We start from the raw sequence: 23,990 nt of genomic DNA, 5'->3' as shown, positions 1-23,990 counted from the left end.
TGATGTGCGGCATGGAAATTTTTTTTTTGGGGGGGGGCTTTCTTTAATTTGTGGTTGTTTTAGCAGCGTCGCTGCCTTGTGCCATGGCCGTTGTGCAAGCTCGGTGGTGTCGAGGGATATTTAAAATGTTGGCACATGGGGGGGGAGTGTTGGTCGCGTTAGAGGGATGACAGTGGAGTGAGTGGTTGGGCAGGTGAGTGTGTTTTTTTGTGTTGAAATTCACGTGCGGAACGATATTGGGGGCGATTGCTCATGGGTCCAAGCAAAAGGCACCGTTTCATACAGTTGTTTTTGTTACGGTTATTGCTATGTCAGCGTTGTCGGTAGTAGGATCAGCGAGGGTTGGGTTTTGTTCTGCTCGGGAATGGTAATTAAAAATTAAAACTCAAAAGTTGTCACTTTGGTAATTCTCGTCCTGCATGTGGTTGTAATACGTTCAGGAGCTACGTGCCGAATGTTGAGGTCTGCTGGCCCACGAGATGGTCCTTTTGACATTCCTCCGTTGAAGAGGCGGAGACTGCAACGATTTGCAATGCAGTTCCGTTTTGGTTGCGTGGCCACAGTCGCACCGTGGCTTGGCTTTAATATACCTCTTGTGTATCTCGACGAGCCTCTCTATGTACGTATCTCTTTGCGTCTATGGGTTGCGAATATGGTCCATAGTTTGTGTTGCATGGCCACAATGGTACTCCTCCTGTAGGGGGCCACAGTGGCGACATTTAAACCACGTCGCCTGATATACAAGAGGAAGTGGGTTCCATCTCGATCCCGTTGTTTACAGTATTTGGAGTTTGCATGTGCTTCTTACCCGTGGTCGCGTGGATTTATCCGAGGGTCCTCAGGTTTTTGTTTCCTCCATATTTAGAATGAGCATGCGTCTGGAGCATTCGGCCGCTATACATTGCCACATGATGAAGCCAACGTTGTTGTTGAGCTATCATTCGTTTCGATTTAAAGCTTTCGTGACTGCAAGGATTCATCTTCTTTGGTTCTTTCGGTAAAGTCTCGTCCCTTCACCTGATGAAGGCCGCTTGTGTTGTGGCCGAAAGGTCGTGAGAATTTTATCGTGTTATTTTATTTTATCAATTTATTATTTTATTCTCATTCTACGTGACTTTACCGAAAGAACCAAAGAAGACCATCATTCGTTGTCAGGTTTACTTCTAAAAATTAAGAGCTACGTAGCTCAGCGTGCCTTACCTGGTAAAAATTATGAAACAGCTTTTACGGTTTTAGTTTAGTTTCAAACAATTCGGTTTGTCTCGAATTTTCCCATTCATGGAGGAGATGGTGGCTCCATTGGCCTGCTTTAATAGTCTGTGATGCATTCGCACTTCACGTGTTCCCTGCCGCACTGGCATCGTCGATATAGCAGCCGAGAGTTAATTCTAATTCTTTCATTCAAATATTGAACCGGGTTATTCCTTGGGATGGAACTGTTTTGCGAGGGCGGTGTAGGGAATGATTGATTGCACACACATTGAAAATGAGGATGTGTAAAGGAGTCGACTTGGTGGAACGTGTCGTCTTCTTAACGCACCTAGATTACAATGCGGGGCCTGTTTCCTTGATGCATTCTATCACGAAAAGTATCGCACCACTTGAAAATGTGTTCTGCACAAGTAAATACCGGTTGACAGAATGGTCACCAGTGTGCACGATTATAAGAATAGATTTACCGTAAACCAGTGTGTAGAGTAACACGATACAATAAGCACATCCTGAACTCGGTTTTACATCTTGCGCAAGTTTTTCCATTCTGGTGTCTTTTCTCGTCATTCGCAGATTGGCATTTTTCTGAACTGCTGTACTATTTAGCAACTTGGGTAAAATCTTCAAATATTTCCCAGTGAGGTTGTGTTTGCTTGTTTTTATGCTTCGTAATAATTTGAAAACACCGTCATGCAAACAGCACTTGTGTGGATACTGCTGTAAACTCGCCAGTAATGTTGTTTGCTTTGTTCAGTTATATTTGTATCTATTAATGCTAATTCGTCTTTTGGTATGTAAAGGTTCAGCCCTGCCTATACTTGTTCATGACACTGCTGGTAGAATGGGCTCCACTAGATTAGGAGCTCAATAGATCCCCTCAATTGAATATTTGGCCTCATCCTCAACGCTGGCCACATGCCTCTGAAGATATGGGGGAGTACCCACACTTTACCACACCACACATTACCTTCTGATTGGTCAACTGTGGTGTAGCCATTTACACTGCTGGGTAGATACAGTATAGGCCGCATGGATGAAATAAGTGTCTTGTTTAATCTCCTTGTCGGGAGATCAAACCGACTACCTCTGATTTGCAAGTCCATTGTGCTAACCTTTACACACCCCCTTTGCTACAGGAGAAGCTGATATGTCTGGTGTGAAGAGGTCATTTGAGGGGAAGGACCCCGACTATGAAGATGTGTCCACGGTTGTTCAGAATAAACGACAGCGTGTCATGGAGCAGTCGGGTATGATTGCCTCACGTATCCATCGTTCCATCTGCCAAACCCAGGGCTCATTTCAAATGCTGCATGTAAATACGGTGCAGTACAAACTTGCATATCTGACTCGTTGAGAACTGAGGTATAAGCAGATGTGTGAAGAGGTTGGATTTATGATCATCTGTAGGAAATTACAGTTACACCGTGCATATATACTGCACTGGGTGTGGCAGTTAATTGGTCAGGGTGGATATGTGACGGTCATTTATGTAATGTGCTGCACTGCACAATAATCATGCTATCACAAAAGTAATGTAGCTTTAAAGCAGAACCTGTGGAAGTGGTGCGAATGTGATTGGGGCCTTTCTCCAGAAAAAGAGTGCTGACGATGTTGATGACATTGGTACTGGTGAGACGCCTGACTTAAAAATGTATTGCCCACATTTCATCAGCAGACTATCGGCCCAAAACTTATATTTGGCATTGTCTATCATACATTCCACTGAATATGTTCATTGCCTCATTGGCCATGTAGCAGCAGAGTTTATGAATGCACACAAATTGAAAATTAGGAAGTTGTGCAGCATAATGAGTCAACGGAGTTCTTCTGGGTTACTAACCCATACGTTTAATTGTAGTTTTGGTTTTGCCTTGCTGTCAATGTTATGTATGTTGCACCATATGTAGCCAACCATGCCAATCGGAAGTGCGGGTGAAGGACGATGGGGGAAAGACATCGTGGGGCTGTTTTCGAGAAAGACATTTCATATTTCCTCTCGGTGCATTCGTGCATTTCTATAATGTGTTCGCATTACTTATCGCTGTCGACCCAAGTAAACAATTGTATCGTCACGTCCCACTGAGTTTCTGGAAATGTAGTCTTAATTCTGTAATGTGTGCTGGGGCTGTGTGCATGAATGGTCTTGTTCCGTGCCTCTGCAGCACGTGACGCCACTGTCCAGCGCATTGAAGCCATCATCCGCGAACAGTTTGCCCAGGAGGTGAAGAATAAGGAGCATGAGATTGAGATAATAGACTTGGTATGTGAACCTGTGACTGACAACCCATTCGATTTTATGAGCACTGCGTGTCTTTTTAGTGGTTGTGCTGTATTGGATATTTGCCAAGCCAAACCAGGACCAAACCGTGATACGCTGACCTCACAAGGCACCGGAATCTGGCTTATGACCAAACAGGGTCAGGGGCCTATGTTGCATCAGTCATTACACTTTACACTTGAACATTTGATGCTGACGTTACACGTCAATTGCGTGTGACATGAGTGGCACGACTCGCGTTCTTGCAGAAAAAAAGAACCTCGCGCCTCCTCAGCCACCCTGGGCTGGTTCGTTATTGCCCCAACGGCATCTTGGTTTTTTAGTGGGAAAGAAGTAATTGAATGGAATGAATGGACCCCCCCCCCCCCGTAAAGCTTTTGACAGACTTGCGGAAAGTGCTGTTAGCAAGCACCTATTAAGGCCGGCATGGCACATGAAGCGGTGGGTGGCCTGCACCATGCCTGGCAGCCTTAGTGGGAAATAATTAATAGATACCTTTACACACACATATATAAATAGACTTTCAGTTCCACCATAGGCTCAATGTCATTGTGCATTCTCCCACCACATCCTGCTGCCCACCCCGTGCTGATGCAGCGGCTGGCCGAAGCGCGGAGAATGATGGACAAGCTTCGCGCCTGCATCGTGGCGAGCTACTATGCGTCAGCTGCACAGCCCAGAGTTTCAGAGGTCAGAACTGTTAGTTTTTTCTATTATTTTTCTCGGTTCCTCAAAGGCGTTTGACGTTACACAGTTTCAGTTTATTTATTTTGGCATAGCCCTGTGAGCCATTCGGCTCTTGAATCGGGTGCAACCACAACATACAAAAAACAAAAACACGAACAAGAAAAACATCTTAAAGTGACTATGTGACTGTGCAAACAGAAAATCCATGAAAAAAACCAGCAAAATATTCCTGAAAAAAGCACCGTACACCAACGCTGTGTGCAAAAAATCCCAGTGGGATGCAAGTATAACAAGAACAACCACAAGAAAACTTAGATTAAGGCCATCAGTCTAACTCCGTACTACAACAAAACAAACATGTCCAAACCAAAAAAACGTTTTCCAAATCAAAAAATAACGCCATAATTGCAACGTAATAAACTAATTGCAACGTAACAAACTAAACACAAATTACTCCTAAGGTGTGGCTTAGTTACACACCGCGTTCGTTTGTGTGAGCTTTAGCGCGTGCACTCGTAGGCGCCGCATTGGTGACATTTGTAAAGGGAGGGTGATCCATTTACAGGTACGTCACTGATTTTAATTGGCTTTGGCAGGACATATTCCAAGAAGGAGATGATGACTAATGGTCAAGAATAGTGACAGAATAGCGGCCAAGGAGTAGAACGCATCCGGCACATCCATCATGCGGCGATGAAATCAGCTCCTGTGCAGGTGCTAGGTGAATTGTTACATTGCAGAAACCATAAGACATGGCGGTGGCGTGGGAACTCGTTCATTCTGCAGTGGATTAATCATTGATGATGATGATTACTGTCTGTGTGCCCAATGCACATGTCACACTGATTGGTGGCACAGCTGTTAGCGCACTGCGCTACAAACCCGGAGACTCGAGTTCGATTCCCACTCACGACCAACACGAGTGGCGATTATCTAAACCGATCCTGGGCCTCCCCTAGGTCGACTCGGCCTCACATGAGTACCTGGTGCAATATGTAAATGTCGCCACTAGGGAAACAAAAGCGGCCTGACGTGGTTCGGGCCACCCACCCCCTCGTGTGCCATGCTGGCCTTCATAGGTGCTCGCTAACAGCACTTTGCCCCAACAGTCTGTTAAGACTACAGGGGATCTTTGTCTTTCTGCTTCACCTCGAGATGTACCTGTCTTTAGATGCTACAGTGAGGGAAAAAAGTATTTGATCCCCTGCTGATTTTGTACGTTTGCCCACTGACAAAGAAATGATCAGTCTATAATTTTAATGGTAGGTTTATTTGAACAGTGAGAGACAGAATAACAACAAAAAAATCCAGAAAAACGCATGTCAAAAATGTTATAAATTAATTTGCATTTTAATGAGGGAAATAAGTTTTTGACCCCTCTGCAAAAAACGTGACTTAGTACTTGGTGGCAAAAACCTTGTTGGCAATCACAGAGGTCAGACGTTTCTGGTAGTTGGCCACCAGGTTTGCACACATCTCAGGAGGGATTTTGTCCCACTCCTCTTTGCAGATCTTCTCCAAGTCATTAAGGTTTCGAGGCTGACGTTTGGCAACTCGAACCTTCAGCTCCCTCCACAGATTTTCTATCGGATTAAGGTCTGGAGACTGGCTAGGCCACTCCAGGACCTTAATGTGCTTCTTCTTGAGCCACTTCTTTGTTGCCTTGGCCGTGTGTTTTGGATCATTGTCATGCTGGAATACCCATCCACGACCCATTTTCAATGCCCTGGCTGAATGAAGGAGGTTCTCACCCAAGATTTGATGGTACATGGCCCCGTCCATCGTCCCTTTGATGCGGTGAAGTTGTCCTGTCCCCTTAGCAGAAAAACACCCCCAAAGCATAATGTTTCCACCTCCATGTTTGATGGTGGGGATGGTGTTCTTGGGGTCATAGGCAGCATTCCTCCTCCTCCAAACACGGCGAGTTGAGTTGATGCCAAAGAGCTCCGTTTTGGTCTCATCTGACCACAACACTTTCACCCAGTTGTCTTCTGAATCATTCAGATGTTCATTGGCAAACTTCAGACAGGCATGTGTATGTGCTTTCTTGAGCAGGGGGACCTTGCGGGCGCTGCAGGATTTCAGTCCTTCACGGCGTAGTGTGTTACCAATTGTTTTCTTGGTGACTTTGGTCCCAGCTGCCTTGAGATCATTGACAAGATCCTCCCGTGTAGGTCCGGGCTGATTCCTCACCGTTCTCATGATCATTGCAACTCCACGAGGTGAGATGCATGGAGCCCCAGGCCCGAGGGAGATTGACAGTTCTTTTGTGTTTCTTCCATTTGCGAATAATCGTACCAACTGTTGTCATCTTCTCACCAAGCTGCTTGGCAATGGTCTTGTAGCCCATTCCAGCCTTTTGTGTAGGTCTACAATCTTGTCCCTGACATCCTTGGAAAGCTCTTTGGTCTTGGCCATGGTGGAGAGTTTGGAATCTGATTGATTGCTTCTGTGGACAGGTGTCTTTTATACAGGTAACAAGCTGAGATTAGGAGCACTCCCGTTAAGAGTGTGCTCCTAATCTCAGCTCGTTACTTGCATAAAAGACACCTGGGAGCCAGAAATCTTTCTGATTGAGAGGGGGTCAAATACTTATTTCCCTCATTAAAATGCCAATCAATTTATAACATTTTTGACATGCGTTTTTCTGGATTTTTTGTTATTGTTATTCTGTCTCTCACTGTTCAAATAAACCTACCATTAAAATGATGGACTGATCATTTCTTTGTCAGTGGTACAAACGTACAAAATCGGCCGGGGATCAAATGCTTTTTTCCTCACTGTATGCAAGTCCACACTGTAAATTACCGTTGTTGTATTCGGCCCTCTCCAGGGTGGCGAGCGCAAAAAGTCCGTGGAATCGACGGCGTTCAACCACCCGGCCATCCGCAAGTTCATGGACCCTCCCTCCAGGTCGTCCTCGCCTGCCAACCAGAGGTCGGACTGTTCGTCTCAGGGCCAATCGGAGACGGAGTCGATTTTCCAGCCGAGTGACGAGCGCGATGGGTGCCGGGATGAGAGGGAGCGGGCAACAGAAGAGGATCCAGACTTGGCCAGGGAGGAGAGACGCCCCTGCAGGAACACTCCCAAGGTGTCGCTTTGTTACTCGTTTTGAATGTGCTTTGTTTGTTCTTTAGGCTCACGAGGGCACACATCAACTTTGGTCAGTTGTGTAGCAAGAGAGGTCTATGATGACATGACCGAGTGGTAGCGGGAAGCAACCATCTAGCATTGTATTGATTAATGGATATAGATAATCACATGCCTCCCACCACATAAAGTTGCCTGGCTAAAATGACCATTTTACATTTTAATAGCAATGAAAAATAGCATTGAAACCTAACATTCACACCTGCTTTTCACTGTGGTTGCCTTTCGCGTTAAATTCTCGATTGTGTTCGGCTATACAGGACACGTTTGGAGTTCCAAGTGTTGCAGAGGTGGAAAAGAGAAGGACCTACCTCCAATTAGGGGATGATCCATCCCGTCTGTATTTCAAGAAAACGATCGTCGTTGGAAATGTTTCAAAGTAAGTCACTAGTTTTGCGCGTGGTCCCGTTTGCATCGCGCACTTTCAGATGCACTTTTGCCGTCGTCTGGAATGCTCTTTCTTATTAGGAAGTCACTGGAGTAATGCACTTTTTATTTATCTAGATTGAAAAGTAATTTGTTTTTAGTTTGTTGTCCTTTTCCCACACCTCCGATTAGCATGGTTAGCTACGTACGGTGGGAAAAAAGTGCAGCATACATACATATGTAGTAAATGTCACTGTGTGTTGCCGGGCTTGCGAGGCCACGGCAGATAATGTGTTGTCATGATGTGCAGCCCGGTTACTGGGCATAGCACCAGCCCTAGCGGGGCTTGGGTGAGCGCTGGTCAGCACGGAGGCACCACGTACAGTGTGCCGTGCGGGCTCCCGGTGAGGGAGCGAGAGGGGACGTCAGCCAGCCAGGGTTATGTTGGGGCATGATACGCTGGTTGACCTGCCGACACGTGACCGGATGATATTGTAGGGGGGCCACTGGTGCACGGGGGCCGCTGGGCGGTCACGTGGTATAAAGGAGCTCTCGGGAGCCTTCGGGAAAGAGCTCGAGAGAGATCTAGAAGGTGGGTGGGGCGAGGGGCAGAGCCAGCCGCACCCCAGGCCGATATAACGGGGGCCCCGTGAGGGGCTCGGGGTTCTTCGGGTTGCTGGTGAAGAAGATCCACGTCAGGTTGAAGAAGCCTCTAGCCACGCGGTCCGGGACCCAGCTCGTGGTCCGGACCGGGATAGCGAACCGTGTCTAGTTCTGCCGTAGCGTGGTTAGATGGGCGTTCATCACACAAGGTTGCGTTATGTTGGTTGAGTTGGTGAAATAAATAGTGTTGCTCCCAAGACGGCGTCTGTGACTCAGTTGGACTCACTACACATACATTATCCCAGAAAAAAACAAGGCAACAAGTACAACAATGAAGCGATTAGAAATAAGAACAAAAATCGCGAAATACAAATTAGAGCCAAAACAACCACGTAACAGAAGAAATTGAAAACGGTGCACAAACATAAATTTACATTAAATACAATAAAATAATGTTATCGTTATGTCTCCGAGTATTTTACTTTTAAAAACCATTCTGAGGAAACTAAAGTTACAGAAACCTAAAAATGGATTTCGGGTGCGTTCATTGCACTGGCGTGTCAAGAGCTGAAGGATATCTGGCAATTCCACTCTCTCCCGCGCAGGTACATCGCGCCGGAGAAGCGCGAAGAGAACGACCAGTCGACACACAAGTGGATGATTTATGTGCGTGGGTCGCGACGGGAGCCACGCATCGACCACTTCGTCAAGAAGGTCTGGTTCTTCCTGCACCCGAGCTACAAGCCCAACGACCTGGTGGAAGTCAGGTACGAAATGATTAAAAACGGCTCTCTCAATGAAACCTTGCCATCGTGCTTGAAATCAGGCATGGGGAACAGTTCCTTAACGAGGGCTGGCTTCCAAATAGCTTTGGCGGGCCGCACATTGTCACGGATCTCAGTCGCTTGTGTCGTTAACACGAAAGGCTCTTGCAGCGACAGAAGTGGCTGCGTTTGCGCAAGTAGAAACGGTGTTGACGGGTTGAAAATGTTACCCCGCCAATACATGGCGACCGCTGCTCCGATGCTTATAAGTGACGGTTTGAGGCATCGGTAAAGCTCTCACGTAGCTGCAGGCCGTATGAAATCAAGCCTGGTCATCGTCATCATCATCACGCTCCATGGGCAGATAGCCTGTAGGTGTCCACTGCACATTTTGTCATTTGTTTCCAATTTCCTCTGTCTTGTGGTAATATGCTCAAGTAGTGCTGCATCTTTCTGTCACCAATCTCTTATGTCGTCGTCAAGCCGGTCACTGTTAGATCTTCCTCCCTTTCCGGTTCTTTCCATTTTTCCAAACAACACACTTTACATTTTCCTGTTGTCTATCCTACTTATGTGTCCAAATAGTGCCAGTTTCTTCCTCATCACTGCCTACATCATCAGGTCTTCTTCCGTGCGTAGCCTTTTTCTTCTACGTTGGTCATTCTTGGGGACCAGTCTAGATGCTTCTGTAGCAATACATTTTGAATGCCAATATTTTATCTCTTGTCAGTCGTGAAGATTCTTCAACTCTGCTGAAACGATCTTACTTGTTTTGCAACTACACACAGTATTCGGCTACAGAGTACACCAGGGCCATCGTTGACATCCGTGGCACCGGAGCCCATGCTCCCCAGCACGTTTTTTGGCCCTGGAGAGGGCCGTTGGCGTGGCTTGTCTTGTTGCTCTGGAGACCAGGGAGATTGATGATCGCTGTTCGGTCGCCGCGTTGGTGGCATTCATCGTGATTTATCACCTAACAGAGTGGGCCGCATGAAGGCCGCCATCTTCCGCTCCGTTTTGTAACTTTTACGTTGCGTCACTAATCCACGATGTTTCCTCCATCGGGGTTGGTCATCGCCTGTCGCACGTTGCGCGCTTACCGACGCCGAACACTTGCGTTGCAGCGAGCCCCCGTTTCACCTGACGCGACGCGGCTGGGGCGAGTTTCCCGTGCGAGTTCAACTCCACTTCAAGGACCTGCGCAACAAGCGTGTCGACATCATCCACCAGCTGAAGGTACAGCCATGGGACCCGATGGTAAGGCGAGATATTAACTACCTCGCCCGGTATACAGCAGTTCGTGGGTTCGATCCCGACCCTGACGTCTGTATGTTTGGAGTTTGCATCTTCTCCCCCTGGTTGTGTGGATTTTTCTTCGAGTCCTCTGGTTTTTCCCGTCCACATCTAGAAACATGCCTTTTAGAGTGTTTGGCTGCTATAAATGTCCACGTGATAATCCACTTAGTTGAGATATAATTTTGTGGCCAGATCGCTTCTGAAAAATAGCTATGCAGGCAGTCCCCGGGTTACGGAAAGGTTAGGTTCCCGAGAATGATACTTAACCCGAATTTTCAGTATTTCGGAAAATGAACAATTTACCCCCAAAATCAACGATAAAATCCCATAAATAGTTGTGCCTCCTCGACCGTTTGCTCTCGGTACCGTATTGCGCTGTTCATTTTCTGTCGACACCTGCATCGTATCACTGAACATACGCTGTGCACCTTCATATCATTCTTTCATTCATCGAATATCTACTCTCACACTACCCATAATTAAACTGATGGAACATATACTGTATCCAGAAAAAAAAAACAATAATTACGTTACAAACAAAATCCATTTACCTTCATCCTAGTGAAGCTTGGGCTCAGTGAAGGCGGCGTTTTGGCGGAGCAAGGCGTAAGGTGGGGCTTACACCTCGCTCCGTGGTATTCATCCACAGACCTCACCGCGCCGCACTACAGTAAAACCTTGGATTGCGAGTAACTTGGTCTGCGAGTGTTTTGCAAGACGAGCAAAAATGTTAAATAAATATTAATTTGATAAACGAGCAAGGTCTTGCAATACGAGTAGTGTACGTATACGCTTTGTCTGCCGAGTGTCACGTGATCACAACTGATATACGAGTGCTTTGGATTACAAACACGTTTCCGGAACGAATTATGCTCGCAATCCAAGGTTTTACTGTATTTGCGCTTACGTAACAAACGCAAAGTTTCGGCATATTCAAATTATTCACGTGATTTATGGGAGCATTTCCATGAAGTCGGATTTCCGTAAGTTGCGACTTCCGCAATCCGGAGACTTATTGGATAGCTCAGTGGCCCTTAAAATAAAAAGTTTAGCATAAAATAAAAAATAGTTTAGTTAAAACGGTAGGTGATGTAACTTTAAAGATAATGGGTTAAGGTGCAGCCCTGCAACTGCTTGCTCTACACCAATGCTCCCACGAGGCCCTCCACTAGGGGGATCTCTAGAGAGTCTTTCTAGAGTGCATTTTACCAATTCTTACACACTGGCCAAGATGCCTCAAATTTCCTGAAAGAGGTGGAAGTACTCTCATTTTACCCCACCGCACACAACCTTCCAATCGCATAACTGCGAGATACCCATTTGTACCGCTGCGTGGATCGAGGCGGCGATGGGGAATTTAAGAAACGTTCCCATTGTTTTAGCTGCCTCGCCGAGAGATTCAACCGGAGACCTCTGCATTGGCGCTGTTCATCAAACCGCGGCGGCAGATTCCCAACGTTTCTTTACGTGGTTGTTTTATAACAATGGCGCGTTGCTGTGTAATTTACGTGGGTTTGTACATTGCGTTTGCAGTTGGATCGCACCTACACAGGACTGCAGACCCTCGGGGCTGAAACTGTGAGTACATAACGTTCTGTTTGCATCGCTCGTTTGTGGCAGAAGCCACGTTTCCTTTACGTAATTCTCATTGCATGTGTAATGTGAATAAAAGATACAAATTTAATATTATTCTTTTTATAACCCTTTGTCAATTTACTACTTGATGAAGGCCTACACCGTGATGGTCATGGGGGTAATTTGACCATATTCCACCACACTGTTCAGTAAAGGTTGGTGAATGGGTGACCCCGGACCGATTCATATATCGATTCATATCGCTCACCACTGACATTTTGCCATAGCCAGGAATCAAACTCAGGTTGCTGGGCTTCTAGTGTGATGTGTGAACCACTGCACCATGTCCTAAATGCTGCCACTATAACAATAATGCCCCTGCTGGATGAAAGCCTTGCCTAGCCACCGCCAGCTCTGTCCTCTAATTCAGAAATCTACCCAGCACCTGCTCACGTGCTGAATTCATTGCTCCATCGCCACGGTTGAAGTTGTTGTTACCCGCTCCTTGACTGTTACTGTCATTAATCCAACCACAAGCCATCATTCCTCCTAGCCCTGACATGTCCTGCCCAAGCCCACTTACTTTTCTGAATGGTCTCGTGGATTTATGTAATCTCCTAAATATATACGTGTTCCTCTTTCTATCCCTCCATGTAACACCAAGCATGCATTTATCCCCAAAGTTTTGCATCCTTTTCAGTTTTGTCCCACTTTCTTTTTAAATGTCCCATGCTTCTGATCCATTTCACAAAGCAAGTTTGCACGAATTTCGATTTAAAGCTTTCGTGACTGCAATGATTCATCTTCTTTGGTTCTTTCGGTAAAGTCACGTAGAATGAGAATAAAATAATAAATTGATAAAATAAAATAACACAATAATATTCTCACGACGTTTCGGCCACAACACAAGCGGCCTTCATAAGGTGAAGGGAGCGAGACTGTCTCGCTCCCTTCACCTGATGAAGGCCGCTTGTGTTGTGGCCGAAACGTCGTGAGAATATTATTGTGTTATTTTATTTTATCAATTTATTATTTTATTCTCATTCTACGTGACTTTACCGAAAGAACCAAAGAAGACAAGTTTGCACGCTTTTAAAAATAATAAAGAAATGTAATTCCGCGTAAAACACTGGACAGTGGATTGTGTTGCTCTATTTCAGTGGGAGGGCGAGTTGGTTGCATGTCAGAGGAGTGCCGTACTGCATGACACAACACATATCCATATATCCATGACCGTAGATGCTGCAGTCTTGTTATATCCACTTTGCAGCAAAGCTGTATGCCCCCCAACTGCCCTTCACGTGATAATTATTAATGCCTCACAGTGATTAAAATGGCATTTGGTAATCCTAACAATAACAGCGGACACTTAACTCTGACAGGTTTTATATAATGGGTTTGTTTTGTCTGCAGATAAATTTGCCTTGAGAGATGACAGTATTATGTGTGCTTATGCGTGATGTGCAGTGTGTGCTTTGCTAAAAATGTGACCAGACGCATTGAAGGATGGCATGTTGATTTGAAAGAACAAGCCACAGGGCAGTCTTCAGGTATCTACTTGCTGCGATCTTCAAGCAAACCGAATTAAAAACAAGTAGCAAGTCAAGTCATAGCACATCTATTAAAACACACACGGAGTCTCAAGGCATTCTAAGGATTGTCTCGCAAATTTTGATTTAAAGCTTTCGTGACTGCAGGAATTCATATTCTTGGTTCTTTCGGTAAAGTCACCACGTAGAAGGGAAATGATAAAGTAATACAACTAAAACAATAAAATTCTCACGACGTTTCGATTGCAACACAAGCAATCATCATCAGGTGTGAAAACCACAGCAAGAAAATGTTGATTATTTGTTTTTCATATTGTTATTGGGCCAATGGAATTATTTGTCATTTGATAAGGAAGCTGGAGTCCATAGGGGGAAGACCCATGAATGTGATGGGATCCTCATCAGCACTGCTGTTTGCAGGCTACCTCACAGGGGGAAGACCCATGAATGTGATGGGATCCTCATCAGCACTGCTGTTTGCCGGCTACCTCACAGGGGGAAGACTCATGAATGTGATGGGATCCTCATCAGCACTGCTGTTTGCAGGCTACCTCACAGGGGGAAGACCCATGAATGTGATGGGATCCTCATCAGCACTGCTGTTTGCAGGCTACCTCACAGGGGGAAGACCCATGAATGTGATGGGATCCTCATCAGCACTGCTGTTTGCAGGCTACCTCACACAAGCCCAGAACTATATCAACTGGAAAGTCGTAGTGGTCACCTATCCAAGTACAAAACAGACCTTATCGCTTTGAATTTGACTTTGCCATGGTAGATGTCTCTCCATGGAACCTACCATGAATCGTGAAGCACGGAGAGATGCATGCTTGGCTAACATACTCTTAGAGTAATGCATAGATTCGAGAACAATTCAAGTTCAAGACATTGTATTTTCTATATTCTTGGTTCTTTCGGTAAAGTCACGTTGAAGGGAAACAATAAAATAATAAAATATTTATAACAATAAAAAATATTTTTTTATTTAAAGCTTTCGTGACTGCAGTAATTCATATTCTTAGCTCTTTCGGTAAAGTCACGTTGAAGGGAAACAATAAAATATATATAAAACAATAAAAATTCTCACGACGTTTCGACCATAACACAAACACACCTGATGATGACCGTTTGTGTTATGGTCGAAACGTCGTGAGAATATTATTGTTTTATATATATTTTATTATATTATTGTTTCCCTTCAACGTAACTTTACCGAAAGAGCTAAGAATAATAATAATAAAATGATTGTTTCTCTTCAACGTGACTTTACCGAAAGAACCAAGAATATGAATCACTGCAGTCACGAAAGCTTTAAATCAAAATTGTATTTACTGTTAAGAAAAGTAAGTAGGCTTGGGCAAGACATGCAGTACAGTACTAAACTGGGACTGGCATGTGTTCGTTTCTGCTTAGCATTGGGAATCAGTTAACGAGTTCGCAATGCTACACACGTTCAGTTTTTGAGCTTCAGGAGTGGAATAAAAACAAAATCTTAAAATGTTTTAACTCTTTAGGTAGTCTCCCCCAAAACAACCCCATTATATGGAGGACTCAGTATGTCCTTCCGCGTTTTTTCGAGGACACGCTGTGTGTCATACACAGACAAAGAATCGAGGCTATTAAAGTCAGGTCAAGCACGGAAAACCGTGGTATGTCAGACGTCTGGGCAAAAAGAATGGTGACCGGCTGCAGAGGATGGTGATGGAGGAAACATTGGAAGGTGCTCGGGGAAGGCCACTATCTGACTGGATGTCAAACACCGAGCGGGGATGGTCGCTCTCTCGGTTGAAAGATGCAGCGACAGACAGAGAGAGAGAGAGAGACAGACACTGCAAGGCGATATCGGCGAAGGGCGTGGGTTGGCACTGAACCACGCGTGTGGCCTACGGCTAACAGGTGGTGGACGTGGAGTTGGACCGGCGCTCGCTGAGCGACGAGCCCGTTTCTGCGTCGCTGCCCCCGCCCGCGCCGGTGCTGCGGCAGCACCTCACGGCGTGCGTGTCGGCGCTCGCCTCCCCTTTCCCGTCGTCTCCGCCTCCCGCCGCCGCAACCACTGCCGCGGCCGTCGCCGGAACGGGCGGCCGAAGCTTGCCGAGCGGTGGCGCCTTCTCCTCCTCTTCCTCGTCGTCGCTAGACACGACGCCGGCGCTGTCCCCCTCGCCCAGGGCCCAGGCCACTGCCGCCACCGCCACCACCGCCGGCAGCTCGGGTGAGCCGAATTTAAAGGCGAACTTGCCGATTGTATCCCATGACGTGAAGGTAACGTTGCTTTGATGATTCGATATATGGGGGTGGAGTGGCGGTGCAGTGGTTGATACACTGCGCTATGAACTTGCCGACCTGAGTTCGATTCTCAGCAAACAGCAGTGGCAAGTGACAGCTGAACCAGTTTTGAATCCTTCCACTTCACCAACCCGCATTGACCAGCCTGGTAACAACCTCAGTGGCTTACAGGGTGTGGAGAGGCCTTTTCGTGATAACTGACAAAGGGATATGTATAACAATTAGATATTCTCCAATCTGGCCAGATGATTCTTTGGTAATTAGTGCTGTACTCATAATCTGAATAATAAATAGACAAAATAAGTACCACTTATGTAAAAAAAATGTTTAATTTCCTCCACCATTGGAGGTGAGTACCACCCCAATCTCGCTTGAACATTGAGACATTTTTTTACCTTTGAACGGGCTATACACACGATATCACTCGACTGATGTTAGCCTCGGCCGCAAATCAAACTTGGGTCACCGTGCCCATAACGCATTGCGCTAACTGCACACGCGTGATATCGCCCCATGGGTATCTCTGGTAACGAGGCGCCGTGTGTGCCGGGAGCAGAGGCGGCACCACGGGTAGCAGCGGTGACAGTGCTGATCACTCGGTGCCGCCCGCGCCGCACATGGCCAGCTCTAGCGCATCGCTCACGCCGTCCACCCCACCTCACTCGCTCTCCTCCTCCCTCGCGTCCCCGCCCGCCGTCACACCCGGGGCGCCGCCCGCACCCGACACTCCCGAAGCCGCCAGCTCAGGCACGGGGCCCCCACGCACTCACTGTTTCCGGGGCGGGTCATGGCACGCGGCAGGTGTCGGGGGGCGGGGATGCAGCCGTGGCGTGATGATCAGTGCGCTGGACTTGCCGTCCAGAAGCTTCAGCTGTATTCTCCCAGAGCGGCAGTTGAATCAATGGGGCAAGAAATCCCTCCGTTCACCCAGCAGTATTAAAATTAAGTTAAACTGCTATTTGTCAAGGTAAGGCCCACTGAGCTATGTAGCTCTTTTTCAGAAGTGACCTGGCTGTCACAAGTGATAGCTCAACGAAGTGGCTTATCACGTGGACATTTATAGCAGCCAATGCTCTCATATGCATGTTTCTAAATGTGGAGGGAAAACCAGGAGGAGCTGGAGAAAAATGCATGCGACCACGGGGAGAGGTCGACGATTTTCGGAAACCTTTTGGATCAACTATTTACCCCCCCCCCCCCCCCACTTAGGACTTTTGCAAGCCTCTTATAATTTTGTTGATGGACAAATGGACAGACAAACGGCACGCCGGGCTTTCACAATAGCTTAGTATTTGTGTATGTATAGGTGATGTTTTTAAGAGAAGTTTTGAAATAATAATTTTCCCCCGGGCAATGCCGGGTACTTCCCGCTAGTAGGAACTACATGTTAAAGGGTTCATTCGTTCTGATAGCATCGAATGTTAACTTTTTTACACGCTTTTATTTAACTCACTCTGGTGTTGTCGTATCCTCAAATCTTGTAACTAAATTTTAACCCACTTCTCAATGTCGTATCGACTGAAAACTTGGTATACGTATGTTATACTGATAACAATACTATATTATATCATTAAAAATAAAAAATATAAATATTTTTAAACAATATTTTTTATATGCTATATTTTGCCTTGGGTCTAATTGTCCACGCTCAACTAACGTTGGCTGTAAATCACCACGGCCCATTATGTTATGGCAAGCTTCAAGGCCACTTCCTGGAGTCACGTGGAGTTCTGCCATTACTCGTACGGTACATTTCATTAAAGCGTGTTTTTAAAAAAAGTATTTTTAAATGTTATTCTGCCAAAAAAAGTACTTTATAATATTTAAGCAATTGATATTAACGCAAAGTTACTGACAGCATGATAAGCACTTCATATTCAAAGGAACGTGATTAATTAATCACGTGATTAATTAATCACGTTTCATTGATTATAATCAACGCATTAATTAACATTTACTGTACTTAGAACATCCCGTCGTTAACAAGGAAATGGTCGGTAAGCGAACACTTTGGGCTCTATGGAGGACCTCCACTACTATACACTACATTATACACTACACTATACACTACACATTGGGCTCTATGGAGGCCCATCGTTAAGCGACTTATCGTTCACAAGAGTGGTTATTACGAGGTGTTCTACTCTACACCACTATACACTACACTACTACACACCACTACTATACACTACTATACACTACACTACTATACACTACACACTACACTACTATCCACTACAAATTGGGCTCTATGGAGGCCCGTCGTTAAGCGATTAGTCGATAACAGGGGTGGTCGTTAAGAGGGGTTCTATTGTTCCTTATTTCATACGGCCCATGACCGCACGGGGCCTACCACTTGGAAATGGCCTGCAAGTAATATGTATCCATCACTGCAACCATTTTAACCGTACTAATCAGATATTGTCGCTGAGTATTTTTTTTACTTAACAAAGCTGTTCCTAACTTTAGCGCACTGAGCCACTGCTGTCGCTGCAAGGGCCTCTTACAGTGTCAGAAACGCTTTAAGCCGCGCGTCGTCAATGTGTGTGGGTTGCCCACCAAACGGTATATTTGAAAGTCCTATTCAGCCCTGCAGTAAGGAAAATGTTCCTAAAGCCCCGCTTTACATCTTGGCGAAAACCACGCGATGCCGGGTTGCATCCCTGAGCAGGTGCCAAGCTCGTGGAGGTGAAGAAGGAGTGCGTGGACAGGTTCTTGACCGTCTCGGGTGGCGGGTCCCGGGTGGAGGGACCCAACGGCGAGCCGGGCACCGCGAAGGAACCCGCGGGACAGCGTCCCACCTTCAGCCCCCACTGCAACTCGGCCTTTCAGCCCATAACTGCGAGCTGCAAGATCGTGCCGCAGGGAAAGCTGTCGACGCTTGGAGAGTCGCCCGGGCGCTCCTTCCAGCCGCTCACCGTCAGCTGCAAAATCGTTTCAGGTTGTTCGTGCTCGCTCGCTCATTCGCCCGCTCGCACGTGCGTGTGTTTGCGTAGTTTTACCGGTTAGCGCTATGAACCCGGCAAGGACCTGAGTTCGATTCCCGCTCACGACCACCAACACCAGTGACGATTACACTGTGTAACAATTTTTTTTTCGTTCCTGGCTAGCAGGTGTTATTCCCTCATTGCTTATGCCTCAAAAGTACAGAAAATGGATGTTATTCCCCACAAACTTTGCTTTTGTGACCCAAGATAATTATCTTAACCAGTCCTGGGTGTGTCCCCTAGGTCGACGCCACCTCAAATGAGTACCTGGTGCGGTGTGTAGTAAACATCGCCACTTGGGAGACAAAGGCGGCCGGGCGTGGTGCTGGCCACCCACCCCCTCGTGTGCTGTGCCGGCCTTCATAGGTGCTCGCTAACAGCACTTGCCCCAACAGTCTGTTAAGGCTGTATTGGGGACCTTTGTCTTGTCTTGTGTTTACGGGAAGCGGCGCTGCATTACTTGGTGTGTTGTGCTACGAACTCAGCAACTAGAGTTTGATTCCCAGCCATGGCTGACGTCGGTGGCAAATATGTGAAATGGACCTGGGGAGTTAAACTCAGCTTTAACGGAATTACCAAGAGCCAATGTCTATGAATTGGCACTCGGTGGTCAGATGAGGCAGGTGCCGGCCACACTGGCGAGGAAAGCGGAGCTTCTAACAGATGTTTCGGACGGTGTCCACGCAGCCTTAGGCATGAGTCTGTGAAATAAAGAGCTATTCAATATGCTGGGCCGTACCATTAATGTGTTCCTTGCCACTTATCTCACCGCTTCTTCTCCAGGTTCTCCCGTGTCGACTCCGAGTGCGTCCCCGCTGTCTCGCACGTCCTCGCTCTCCCCCGTGTCTGGCAAGCAGAGCCCGGCCGTGCTGTCAGTGGGGACCCCGTACATCATTGGCAGCCCCTGTGCGTCAACCCTACTACCTCCTCCCCAACCCCAACCCCCCCCCCCCCCCCCAAACCTGCCAACACCATCGTTCAATTCCCCTATCCATTGTCATGCACAATGTTTAAGCTACTGGGGAGGAACCTACGGCCTGCCATTTCATATCATATGGGCCGCAGCCACACTAGGCTTGCCACTAGCATGAAACGGCCCGCAAAGCAACATTTATCCGTTCCTGCAAACATGTTAGCTGCACCGAGTACTAGAGGGCAATATTTTCGATCTGACGGAATTGTGCCTCTAATTTTGGCACGCCGAGTCCCCCTGTTGTCTTTCAAGCGGTTAATAACAATGCACGATCAAAGTTAAGTGTCAACTAATGTGTGGCTCGCCCAAGGATATATTGGAAAATCCTATTCGCCTCTCATTAAGGAAATGGTTCCCTGCCCCTGGCTTAAGCCAATCGTGTTATATCCTTGTGTAAGTGTGCAGTCCTACAGTTTAAGCATTTCTACTGAGTTTTATGAGTTTGTGATCTGGAATAGGTGTACAGTCATGCCTCGCTATACGGCCGCTTTGGAATACGTCGAATTTGGTACACGTCGTGTTTTGACGAGAAAAAAATGTCTTGGGATACGACGTCTTGCTTGAGATACGACTTGTTGCTTGTGATACGACTTGCTTGGGATACGTGTTGCTTGGTATACGACGTGTTGCTTGTGATACGACGTCTTGCTCGGGATACAACGTCTTGCTTGTGATACGACTTGTTGCTTGTGATACGACTTGTTGCTTGTGATACGATTTGCTTGGGATACGTCTTGCTTGGTATACGACGTCTTGCTTTGAGATACGTCGTCTTGCTTGGGATACGAGGCGTTTGCTCGAACTTGTATGGGTCGGGATGAGTCACCGCGTCCCCGCGAAGACCCCGTTCACGACTGAGACAAAGCACCGCTCCTCAGTCTGCCTGTACAGTAGATCTCGTTCAGTGCACAACCCCCTTGCTGTAACTCTCCGTGAATTTTCACGTGTTTTAATTTTAATGTATGTATGCATTTAAGTAATAAGTAGCGTCTACATTATGTTATACAACCCCCATGAATGCATAATATGCCATATAAAATATAATTTATTATACTCTGGAACAGATTATTCCCTTACCCTTGATTTCTTATGGGAAACATTCGTTTGGTATTCGTCATTGTCGCTGTAAGTCCTCCTACCTTCTGGAACGAATTAACGACGTATACCGAGGTACCGCTGTACTCGAGCACGCACATGTGTTGTCTGTCTCTGTGACAGTATTTTGTCTTTGTCTTTTTTTTATAATTGAGGAGCAGTGGCGTTGTGGTGAGCACTCAGCGCTCGCAACGAACCCGGCGACCTGAGCTTAATTCCTGCTCCTGGCCAACATCCTTGGCGATTATCTGAATCTGTTTGGGGTCTCCTTTAGGTTGACCCAGCCTTAAAAAAATACAGTACTTGGTGTGATACGAACACATCACTATTGGAAAGACAAAGGCGCGATGCTGGCCACACTCCCCCGTAGCGTGCCGTGCCTGCCTTCCCAGGTGCTCGTCTTTCAGCACTTGCCCCCCAACGGTCCCGTGTCGACTACACTGGCAATCTTTGTCCTTGTTGTCTACTGCCATTCATTTGTGCCGTGTGTGTGCTTTTTTTTTTTGCATTCGTTGGCACAGCTCCGAGCCCAGTGCCAAAGGTGGGCACGGCCGGTGGTGTGGAGGCTCGCTCGCCAGTCTCCAAACTGCACATTCATGGCGGCAGCTTCGTCAGCATGTCCGCCGTCAAGGTACAGCCCGCACAGACATGGCTGCTGCTGGGCGCCTGTGAAAAAGAGCTTTATAGCTCATCGGATTACTCCGATATAAATAAATATTCTGATTCTGTTTAAAGATGCGGTGGTGGCACAACGAATAGCGAATTACGCTTATGATACCCTGCCGATCTGAGTTGGGTTCCAAGCCAGGGCTGACATCGGTGGAAAGTGATCCGATCCTATATCCCACTCCTCCACTTCACCAATGCCTACTTCAACAGGGGTAAGACTTTATTTTCACTTGGAGAATCGGTACAGCTCCGTCGAACACAGCCCAGTTGCACTCCACCTTGGTCGTCTTCTAGCAATCTTGTCCCAGGCTCCCTCTTATATACCCTCCTAAAGGCCCTGACCTCAGTCAGTGTGCCCACGTGGACAGGCCACCTGCTCTTAATTCACTCAAAGTGTGCATTCCCGAATATTCTCCTGTACAGTTTCCCATGCCTACGCGTCCACTGTACTCAACGTGTACCCCAGACATAACTCTGATGTACAGTCCCCTACATAAATATCAGCCCTGGGGAGACGATGGCGGCTGAATGTATTGCCCGCCAAGCGAACTTAGCTTGTGTCATGCCAGGCTGAATGTGAGTGTTTACTGACATCACTTCACACAGTTATAATTGTGTTCTTGGTTCTTTCGGTAAAGTCACGTAGAAGGGAAACAATAAAATATTTTATTGTTCCCCTTCTATTATTTTATTGTTTCCCTTCTACTTGACTTTACCGAAAGAAAAAAACATTTGTATTATTTTATTGTTTCCCTTTTTACCGAAAGAACCAAGAATATCAATCCCTGGAGTCACGAAAGCTTTAAATCAACAGTTATAATTACTACTTATTTACCCAAGAAGCCATACTGTTTTTGAGGAGGGTCCTGCATTGTATGTCTGTACGTATGTTGAACGTCTTTCGCATCTTACGTCGGCAACTGTGCTAATCAGAGGTGTGGTGTGTGGCGGGGGGGGGGGGGGCGGCAGGAATCTAAACACAAAAAGCAGTTTTAAAGAAATGAGTTGTCAGTCTAGATTTTAAAATGCATAGCTCCACAGTGGTTTCCTAATATCGAAAGGACGAGCCTTCCAGATGGCTACAGAAGCGCGTCTGAAAGCGCGCGATGCAGTCACCGTCTTTGTTCGATGGTTAGCCAAATGCCGCTGCGAGGATGCATGGAGTATATCGAGGTGTTTTCGGCCAATTCATGGTTGTGTAAGCATGTGGGAGGAACCCGGAGCACATGGAGGAAACACACGCGTGTCAGGGGGTATCATTATCCCATACAGATGGAACGGATGACACTAGTCCACGCTTGTTGTGCCGCATTCTCCGGGCAAGCCAGATTATGGTACCTCAACACCCAATAGGAAGGAGCTCCGGATCATTTGCCTGATCCACCAACCGTCACCTCCGCGGTGCTGGTTCACCGGAGTGCGTCACCAGTGCCCGGCTGAATACTATTCCGTACGGCTAACCGGGAGGATATTTGGCTTTTTGTGTGCCTGGCGACTTAGGAGGAGGCTCTCTTTGCGACCATGCCACCTCTGGGCCCCATTGGCAGCCAGGCAAAGCTGCAGACCCCCAAGGCTATCCCAGCTACCATGGCTACACAGACCACCCTGCCCAAGGTACATAACGCAACGTCACCACTCTGTGCTCTATCGCATGCTTTGCCAACATTTTGACGTCACCTTACAAGTCCACTAAGAACCGCGGGACAGGTGTTATTGCACAACATCTCCCAGATGGTGATCAAGCAGGAGCCGATGGACGTCCAGCCGTCGCCCTCCGCCGGGCCTTCCCAGCAGCCCCTGCAGCAGTTTGTGACGATGAAAGGAGGCCCTGTGATCACGGTGCCCTCCCAGAAGACAGCCTCGCTCTCCACGACGACGCACACGCCCACCAAGGTGCTCACGTGTTTCTTTTTTGCTGCCCGCACGTCGCGCGATGTTGCCTGCCGTCCCGTTTGCGTCGCAATTCGAACGTGAAATGCAGGACAAGCGCTGTTGCACAAAATTCAACCTGTTGTGTTTTCTTCACGATTCAGGTCATGAGTGTGGAGGGCCAAACTGGACTTTGGAATATATCTCTCATATTTTAAATGCCTTTTGGGAGGGGCCACACATTAACGTGCATCAGAGCGTTATCCGCAATAAGTCTTGTGCATGTTATCCAATACGTTTAGTACAGAGTTGAGTTTCTATTCCCGACTAACCCTGTGGAAAACCAGTCGATTTTATGTGGGTTGCTTCACAGTTGGCGGCAAAACCTAGAGTTAAATAAATAAATAAAATCTCCAACTAAAAATACATGCTTTAAAGAAATGCATGTGCATGATTTTTCTTCCTTGTGTGTTTTTTCCCCTTTCTAAACATTTTTTGTATTTTACCAGGTAAAGCCAAGTGAGCTATGTAGCTCTTTTTCAGCAGTGACCTGGCCACAAATGACAGCTCAACGAAAGTGGCTTTTCACGTGGAAATTTATGGTTAGCAGCCAAATACTCTAAATGTATACTG

General features: G+C 46.8%; 1 protein-coding gene across 9 annotated transcripts in view; it reads left to right on the top strand.

Moving 5' to 3' along the window:
* Nucleotides 1-23,990, top strand: part of YEATS2 (YEATS domain containing 2) — a 66,497-nt gene that overhangs the window by 353 nt on the left and 42,154 nt on the right. For 7 of the 9 annotated variants that reach the window (XM_032975164.2, XM_032975167.2, XM_032975165.2 and 4 more), the window contains exons 2-15: nucleotides 2,349-2,459; nucleotides 3,375-3,472; nucleotides 4,088-4,180; nucleotides 7,011-7,268; nucleotides 7,588-7,706; nucleotides 8,902-9,063; nucleotides 10,185-10,296; nucleotides 11,890-11,934; nucleotides 15,378-15,690; nucleotides 18,436-18,705; nucleotides 19,535-19,657; nucleotides 21,341-21,450; nucleotides 22,989-23,102; nucleotides 23,196-23,381. In XM_032975164.2, the coding sequence (XP_032831055.2) occupies nucleotides 2,360-2,459; nucleotides 3,375-3,472; nucleotides 4,088-4,180; nucleotides 7,011-7,268; nucleotides 7,588-7,706; nucleotides 8,902-9,063; nucleotides 10,185-10,296; nucleotides 11,890-11,934; nucleotides 15,378-15,690; nucleotides 18,436-18,705; nucleotides 19,535-19,657; nucleotides 21,341-21,450; nucleotides 22,989-23,102; nucleotides 23,196-23,381 (2,103 nt within the window). In that variant the 5' untranslated portion in view covers nucleotides 2,349-2,359. Of the gene's footprint in view, nucleotides 1-3; nucleotides 194-2,348; nucleotides 2,460-3,374; nucleotides 3,473-4,087; nucleotides 4,181-7,010; nucleotides 7,269-7,587; nucleotides 7,707-8,901; nucleotides 9,064-10,184; nucleotides 10,297-11,889; nucleotides 11,935-15,377; nucleotides 15,691-18,435; nucleotides 18,706-19,534; nucleotides 19,658-21,340; nucleotides 21,451-22,988; nucleotides 23,103-23,195; nucleotides 23,382-23,990 lie in introns of those variants that run through there. The other 2 variants (XM_032975160.2, XM_032975168.2) reach the window with 2 other exon arrangements.

Source organism: Petromyzon marinus, chromosome 55 (assembly GCF_048934315.1).
Source record: "Petromyzon marinus isolate PM22_M1 ecotype Great Lakes invasive population chromosome 55, UKy_Petmar_22M1.pri1.0, whole genome shotgun sequence".
In the NCBI taxonomy this organism is placed as follows: Eukaryota; Metazoa; Chordata; class Hyperoartia; order Petromyzontiformes; family Petromyzontidae; genus Petromyzon; species Petromyzon marinus.
The sequence above is the reverse complement of the archived record's forward strand: the minus strand, read 5'-3'. Positions and strand labels throughout refer to the sequence as shown.